This window comes from Sylvia atricapilla, unplaced genomic scaffold, assembly GCF_009819655.1.
Source record: "Sylvia atricapilla isolate bSylAtr1 unplaced genomic scaffold, bSylAtr1.pri scaffold_111_arrow_ctg1, whole genome shotgun sequence".
Taxonomy (NCBI): domain Eukaryota; kingdom Metazoa; phylum Chordata; class Aves; order Passeriformes; family Sylviidae; genus Sylvia; species Sylvia atricapilla.
In genome coordinates, this window is record NW_027077039.1 from 23,550 (window position 1) to 31,999 (window position 8,450).

Genomic DNA, 8,450 nt, shown 5'->3' on the forward strand with positions numbered 1-8,450 from the left:
CGAACCCACTCCCTTCGCCAGGCCCAGCTCTGGCTTCCCCCCGAGGTCTGTACCTACTCTGTATCATGTATTATAACTAATTAATGAAGGAATTAATAATTTTAAAGCGGTTTTGGGGGAGGCGGGGTGTCTTATTTTTTCCTTTTTTTTTTTTTTTTTTTTTTTCCCCCCAATCGTCCTCTTATAAAAAAATGGATTAAATATTATTTTTTTTTTTTTCTGACTGCTGAAATAAAGGCATGTGAAATGATCCAACCAACCTCGGGCTGCTCTGCGCCGGTCTCCGCTGGGGAGGGGGCTCGGGCCGGGGGGGTCCCGCCGCGGAGAATTTGGGGATTCCTCATCCCCCGATCCCTCTCTGCTCCCGGCCGCTGCCGCTCTGCTCCCGGCGCCTTCTGCGCTGCGCTCCGTGCCCCTGAGCCGCCTCCTCCTCCTCCTCTTCCTCCTCCTCCTCCTGTGCCGCCCCCCGGCCCCGGATCGGGAGGGGAGGAAGGAAAAGGGGGGACCGACCCCCCATGGGGAGGGTTGGGATGGGCTGGGGGGCCAGAGGAGATGGGAACCCCAAAGGATGGGGCTGGGGGTCCCTAAATGGGGAGGGGGCTGCAGGGCAGGAAGGGTTGGGGGGGTAGAAGTGATGGGAACCCCAAAGGATGGGGCTGGAGGGGGTTTGTGCCCCCAAATGGGGAGGGGGCTGCAGGGGAGGAGGGTTGGGGAGCAGAGGCACTGAGAACCCCAAAGGGAAGGGGCTGGGGGGGCTGAGGGTCTCTAAATGGGGAGGGGGCTCCAGGGCAGGAAGGGTTGGGGGGTCAGAGGCGATGGGAACCCCAAGGGAAGGGGCTGGGGGTCCCCAAATGGGGAGGGGGCTCCAGGGGAGGAAAGGCCGGGGGCGCTCAGCTCAGGGTGACCCCCCAAAAAAGGAAGAGCCGAGGGCACAAAGAGACGCCCCCAAAGCGGGGCGAGGGGCCGCTGCAGTGTGGGGCAGCCCCCCCAGGAGCCCCCCAGCGCTGGTTTCCCGCTCTGCGCCCCCTCCCCACGGCCAGGGGCAGGCGGGGACCCCCCCCCCCAGCCCCGGGCCCGAGCGCTGGGAGCCGCCCCTGTCCCCTCCATCAATGGGTCCCCTTGTTCTCCTCCTCTCCCCCGGCCGCGCAAGGGGGGGCTCTCAATGAGCCTCTTTCTTCCGCGGGGCTGGGCCCAGGAGGGGTCCTGGGGGCCCGGGAGGGGTCCTGGGGCCGGGGAGGGGTCCTGGGGACCGGGAGGGGTCCTGGGGACCGGGAGGGGTCCTGGGGGGCCCAGGGCAGCGCCCGGCTCTGAGCAGAGCACACGGAGAGTTTTGGGGGGCTCCCCAGCCGGACACGGACACCCTCAGGTGAGTTCGGAGGGGTTTTGGGGGGGCATCGCGGGGCTCTGGGAGTGTGACCCCCCCCTTTGTCCCTGTCCCCAGCGCCCCTGTCCCCCCACAGGGCTTGAGGGGTCACCCGGAGCCACCCCAGCCCTTATTTGGGGGGTGTCGAGCTTTGATGGGGGGTCGTGCCCGAGCCCCCCCCCCCCCCAAACCCACCCTGTCAATAAAGCACAAAAGCCTCAATTCTTCACCAAAGAGTCAATTTATGCCCCAAAACTCAGCCTAAATCAGGGGGGGACACCCCAAATCGGGGAGACCGGCAGCTCCTCTTTGCCTCTGCCGGGGTTTTGTGCCCCCCAAAGCCATGGGGACCCCCCTCAGGGCGCTGTCCCCGGCTGTCCCCTCGCTCAGGGTGGCAGCAGCGGGGCTCGGTCGCGGGGGCTGCCCGTGGGGTGGGCGCGCTGCCCCGTGCGCACGTTGAACATGGGCAGCGTGGAGAGCGGCCGCGGCACGTCCCGGCTCCCGGCCATGGCCCGCAGCTCCCGCGTGTCCCCCGCGATGGAGCTGTGGTGGAAGAGCTGCAGGCTGCGGGGACAGCGCGGGGTGAGCCGCTCTTGGGGTTCCTGTCCCGTTACTGGGGTTCCTGTCCCGTTATTGGGGTTCCTATTCCGTTATCGGGGTCCCTGTCACGTTATTGGGGTCCCTGTCCCGTTATTGGGGTCTCTGTCCCGTTATCGGGGTTCCTGTCCCGTTATCGGGGTCCCTGTCCCGTTATTGGGGTCTCTGTCCCGTTATTGGGGTCTCTGTCCTGTTAGTGGGGTCCCTGTCCCGTTATTGGGGTTCCTGTCCAGTTATCGGGGTTCCTATCCTGTTATTGGGGTTCCTGTCCCTTTATTGGGGTTCCCGTCTCGTCATTGGGGCTCCTGTCCTGTTAGTCGGGTTCTTACCCCGTTATTTGGGTTATTATCCAGTTATTTGGGTTATTATCCAATTATTGGAGTTCTTATCCCGTAATTTGGGTTCCTGTCCCATAACTGGGGCTCCTGTCCCGTTACTGGGGTTCCTGTCCCCTCAAGGAATTCCTGTCCCGTTATTTGGCTTCTTATCAAATCAGGCCCCCCAAATCAGACCCCCAAATCCGCTCCCCCGTAACAGCCCCCCAAATCCGCCCCCCCCAGTCCGCCCCCCGGCTCAGTGAGACTCACTCAGACGTCTGCAGGTCGCGTTTTTCCCTACAAAACAGAAGAAAAAAGGGAAAACCCCCCGATAATGACGATGAGAAAGGCTCTCACCGCCCCCAGGGTCCCCCGGGGGTCACCAGGACCAGAGCAGGAGCCCGGGGTGGGGGTCTCCGTGCCCGGGCAGGGTGAGGGGACCCCCCCTTTGGGAATCAGCGCCCCGGACTCACACTCCCTCCCTGCGGCAGCACATGAGGTGTCCCAGGAGCAGGCACAGCAGCGCGGCCACCGCCAGCGGCACCAGCAGTGTCACCAGGAAGGAGGGCAGCGTGTCCCGGGGGGCGGCCGGGCTGGGGGGCTCGAAACTCGCCCCCTCCTCCAGCACCCCCGAGCCCCACTGCGGCCCCGGCGGCGTGGGGCTGGGCCATACCTGCCTCTGGGGGGAAAAGGGGGCTTCAGGAGGGGCCGGGGGCTCCGGGGGGCGCGGGGACACCGCGGGGACACGGCGGGGGTCTCACCAGCGTGAGGTTACACCAGCGGATGGAGAAGTGAGGGGCGAAGGTGTCGTAGCAGGAGGCCAAAGGGCGCTGGCCGCGGTGACAGCGGGAGCGGCTCTGCGGGGACACGGCGGCCAGCAGGCACGGCGAGAAGGGGCTGTGGGAGCCCACCAGGACATACACCCTGCGGGGGACCCCAAAACCTCTGTGAGAGGGGCTGGGGGAGCCCACCAGGACATACACCCTGCGGGGGACCCCAAAACCTCTGTGAGAGCCCCCCAGGACACACACCCTGCAGGGGACCCCAAAACCTCTCTGGGAGCCCACCAGGACACACACCCTGCGGGGGACCCCAAAACCACAGTGAGAGGGGCTGGGTGACCCCAAACTCACAGTGAGAGCCCACCAGGACACACACCCTGCGGGGGACCCCAAAATCACAGTGAGAGGGGCTGGGGGAGCCCACCAGGACACACACCCTGCGGGGGACCCCAAAACCCACCCAGGGTGATGAAGGGTCTGGGGGCACCCACCTGGACGCCCTGTGGGACAGGTGACCCCGAAACCCACCCACGGTGAGAAGACCCCACGTGTCCACCTCCACCCTTCCCGCCGGGTGACACCGGTGGGAGGTGACCCCCAAACCCCCTCGGGGATCCCCCAGCCCCCCGTACCCCTCCCTGCGGCCCTCGATGGGCAGCGGGACGCGGCCGCCGCGGTGCAGCGCCGAGGTGACATTGATGACGCGCAGGTCCCCGCGCTCCCACACGCCGGCAGAGCCCCGCAGGAACAGGTCCCGCGCCGCCTCCGGCAGCAGCTCCTCCACGTCCTTGTCCCCGACCACGAACTCGGCCTGGAAGGGCGCGTCCCCACCTGCGGGGACACCTTCGGAGTGGCTTTGGGGCTCCCGGCGGTCCCCGGAGAGGAGGAGAACGAGGGGAGCCATCGATGGAGGGGACAGGGGCGGCTCCCAGCGCTCGGGCCCGGGGCTGGGGGGGGTCCCCGCCTGCCCCTGGCCGTGGGGAGGGGGCGCAGAGCGGGAAACCAGCGCTGGGGGGCTCCTGGGGGGGCTGCCCCACACTGCAGCGGCCCCGAGCCCCGCTTTGGGGGCGTCTCTTTGTGCCCTCGGCTCTTCCTTTTTTGGGGGGTCACCCTGAGCTGGGCCTCCCCGGCCTTTCCTCCTCTGGAGCCCCCTCCCCATTTGGGGGCACAGACCCCCCCCATCCCCATCCTTTGGGGTTCCCACCGCCTCTGACCCCCCAAACCCTTCCCCCTCAGCCCCCTCCCCAACTGGGAACCCCCATCTCCTTCCCTTTGGGGTTCCCACCGCCTCTGACCCCCCAAACCCTTCCCCCTCAGCCCCCTCCCCATTTGGGGACCCCTTGGGCCGTCCCGGGGGTGGGTTTTGGGGGGCTGGGGGCGTACCTGGCGCGGGGGTGACGCTGATGACGAGGGGCTGGGACACGGTGGCGAAGGTGCGGCGGTTGTAGGCCAGCACCTGCGGGGACACGGGGGGACACTGCGGTGGGCCGGGCCCGCCCCGGGGTGTCCCCAAAAGCTTTTGGGGGGCTGTACCTGCAGGCGGTGGGTGCCCAGCTCGGCGGCCAGCGGGCAGCCGTACAGCCACCCCGCCTGGCCCGGGGACCGCTGCATGAAGCGAAGCCACCGCGGCAGGTCCGGGTGGTCCCACAGGTGGGCGCGGAAGGTCACCGGGGCTGTGGGGACATCAAGGGGTGGGGACATCACCCGGCTGTGTCACCTCCCGCCTGGGAAACCCGGCCTGGACATCACACGGGAGCGGGGATGGTCCCTGGGGTGCTGGTGACCCCACCTTGGTGACCCCAACTTGGTGACCTCACCTTTGTGCCCTCACCTTGGTGACCCCCACCTTGGCGACCCCAACTTGGTGACCTCCACCTTGGTAACCTCACCTTTGTGACCCCACCTTTGTGACCCCACCTTTGTGACCCCACCTTTGTGACCCCCACCTTTGTGACCCCAACTTTGTGACCCCACCTTTGTGACCCCCACCTTGGTCACCCCACCTTGGTGACCCCACCTTTGTGACCTCACCTTGGTGACCCCACCTTTGTGACTCCCACCTTGGTGACCCCACCTTGGTGACCCCACTTTGATGACCCAACTTTGTGACCCCACGTTGGTGACCCCCACCTTGGTAACCTCACCTTTGTGACCCCATTTTGGTGACCCCACCTTTGTGACCCGACCTTTGTGACCCGACCTTGGTGACTCCCACCTTGGTGACCGCACCTTTGTGACCTCACCTTTGTGACCCCACCTTTGTGACCCCACCTTTGTGACCTCACCTTTGTGACCCCCACCTTGGTGACCCCCACCCTGGTGACCCCCACCTTGGTGACCCCCACCTTGTTGACCCCACCTTGGTGACCTCACCTTGGTGACCCCACTTTGGTGACATCACCTTTGTGACCCCCACCTTGGTGACCCCCACCTTGGTGACCCCACCTTGGTGACCTCACCTTTGTGACCCCACCTTTGTGACCTCACCTTGGTGACCCCCACCCTGGTGACCCCCACCTTGGTGACCTCACTTTGTTGACCCCACCTTTGTGACCCCACCTTTGTGACCCCACCTTTGTGACCTCACCTTTGTGACCCCACTTTGGTGACATCACCTTTGTGCCCTCACCTTGGTGACCCCACCCTGGTGACCCTACCTTGGTGACCCCCACTTCGGTGACCCCACCTTGGTGACCCCACCTTTGTGACCCCACCTTTGTGACCCCCACCTTTGTGACCTCACCCTTGTGCCCTCACCTTGGTGACCCCCATCTTGGTGACCCCACTTTGGTGATCTCACCTTGGTGACCCCACCTTGGTGACCCCCACTTTGGTGACCCAACTTTGTGACCCCACCTTGGTGACCTCATCTTTGTGACCCCCACCTTTGTGATCCCACTTTGGTGACCCCACCTTGGTGACCCCCATCTTGGTGACCTCACCTTTGTGACCCCACCTTTGTGACCCCCACCTTGGTGACCCCACCTTTGTGCCCTCGCCTTTGTGCCCTCACCTTTGTGCCCTCACCTTTGTGACCCCCACCTTTGTGCCCTCACCTTTGTGCCCCCACCTTGGTGACCCCCAACTTTGTGACCCCACCCTTGTGACCCCACCCTTGTGACCCCACCTTTGTGACCCCCACCTTTGTGACCCCTATCTTGGTGACCCCACCTTGGTGACCCCACTTTGGTGACCCCACCTTGGTGACCCCACCTTGGTGACTGCCATCTTGGTGATCCCACCTTGGTGACCTCACCTTGGTGACCTCACCTTTGTGACCTCATCCTTGTGCCCTCACCTTGGTGATCCCCACCTTGGTGACCTCACCTTGTTGACCCCACTTTGGTGACCCCACCTTTGTGCCCCCACCTCGGTGACCCCAAACGGGGGACCCGCGTGGGCGGAGGGTGGAGGGGACACGGGGTGACGCTGGTGGTCACCATGGGCCAGAGCCCCCCCTGTCACTGTCCCCAGCCCCCATCCCGGCCCTCACCATCATCATCCTCGCTCCCGGAGAAGGCCTCCAGGAACAGCTCCCGCTCCAGCTCGTGCACGAAGATGGTCCCGGTCTCGGCGGACACGCGGAGCTCGGGCAGGACGCGGTGCTCGGGAACAGTGGCCCGGGTCACCCCCAGCGCCAGGGCTGCGGTGACACGCGGGGCTGGAGCCGGGGCTGCCACCGCGGCCCCTCCCTGCCTCAGTTTCCCCCGCGCCCAGAGCCCCGGCAGGAGCCAGAGGTGCCCGGAGAGCCCTGGGGACACTCAGAGGGACAGCAAGGTGGCCCTGCAGTGCCAGGTGTGCCCGGGCAGGGCGGGAGGACGTTTAGGAGAGGGTGGGGACAGGGGCAGGGACAGGGACAGGGTGGGCCCAGCACCTCCCCTCGCCCCGGCTGTCACACAAAAGTCCCACTCATTGTCCCCCACCCTGTCCCAGACCCCGCCGGCACCCGCGACAAGGGACAGGGGACACCGGACACGGGACACAGGACACGGGACACGGGACACGGGACACGGTGGCTTTTTTTAGCTCTGTCACGTCCCTCCCCGTCCTCCCCCGTCCCCCCCGTTGCCCCCCGTGCCCCCCACACCGCGGGTCCCCCCGCCCCTCCCGTCCCCGCCGGGTTGTCCCCGAGGCCGGCGGTGTCCCCCGGGCGGTGACAGGGCTGTCACTCGCCTGCCATGGCGCAGAGCCGGAGCAGTTCGGGGCCCTCCATGTCCCCGGGAGCGCGGCCAGCGCTGATTGACGGAGCCAGCGGCGCCGGGGGGACCTCGGGGGGGTCCCACGGGAGTGTCACACCGCCACCGCCACCTCCTGTCACCGGGGCGCTGCCGAGGGCCGCCCGTGTCCCCCGGAGGGACCCTCAGGTGTCCCCACTCAGGGCTGGCGGTGGGGGGACACTTGGGGACACCCCCCGGTGTGGCCACCAGCGGGACGGGAACACGCGTGTGCACTGCGTGGGGACAGTGACAGCAGCTGGGACAGCGGAGGGTGGCAGCGATGGGGACCCGGGGGGACACACGATGGCAGCGGCGGAAGGGGAGGGGGTGGTCGTGGGGGGCCGCCCCCCGTGTCGCGTCACTCCTCGTCACGCACAAAGGGCCGGGTGACACGGGCAGGGGACAATCCCGCACTGGGGACCAGGGCTGTCCCCTGTGTCCCCCCCGCTCAGGGCACAGGGCTCGGGTCTGTCCCCTCGCCCTCAGGCACCCGGTGGGAAAACAAAAATCCCCAAATAACGCCCAAAAATACCCCAAATACAGCAGGGGGGGGCTGCAGTGTCCCCCCGGGCCCTGTCACTGTGTCCCCTCCTGCCACCCCGTGGTGGCATCAGGGGACGTGCCTCGCCCCCAGCGGGGACCGAGGGGGACAGGAAGGAAATCGGGGTCCTGTGGGGACACTTGGGGACACCCGGGGCTGGGGGGGCTTTGGGTGTGGGGGGGGGGCACCCGGGGAGGGGAGCGGGGGACACGGGGACAGAACTGAGGGGACACGGGGACAGAGCCGGGAGAGGCACAGGGACAGGATGGGGGGACGTGGGGACAAAGTGGGGGGACACGGGGGTAACGCGGGGGGACAGACCTGGGCGGGGGTTATGGGGACAGGATGGGGGACACGGTGACAGCATGGGGGACATGGGGACAGGATGGGGGACATGGGGACAGGACGGGGGACACGGTGACAGCATGGGGGACATGGGGACAGGATGGGGGACATGGGGACAGGATGGGGGACATGGGGACAGGATGGGGGACGATGTGGGGACACATCCGGGCGGGGTGGGTACAAAACTGGGGGGTACGGGGACGACACTGAGGGGACACGGGGACAGAGCTGGGGACACACTGGGCGGGGGTGGGGACACGGTGACACACCCGGGGGAACACCCGGGCA

The 8,450-nt window shown here is 66.5% G+C and overlaps 1 protein-coding gene across 1 annotated transcript; it reads right to left on the reverse strand.

Annotated features, from left to right (window-relative positions):
- Nucleotides 1–1,749: 1,749 nt before the first annotated feature.
- On the reverse strand, nt 1,750–7,239 carry SGCA (sarcoglycan alpha). Its single transcript, XM_066340113.1, has 9 exons — nt 7,233–7,239; nt 6,553–6,702; nt 4,593–4,732; nt 4,443–4,515; nt 3,692–3,890; nt 3,039–3,201; nt 2,751–2,956; nt 2,548–2,574; nt 1,750–1,927 (listed from the first exon to the last, which is right to left on the reverse strand). Exons 1-9 carry the CDS (start codon nt 7,237–7,239, stop codon nt 1,750–1,752), a joined length of 1,143 nt encoding a protein of 380 aa, XP_066196210.1.
- Between the last annotated feature and the right edge of the window lie 1,211 nt (nt 7,240–8,450).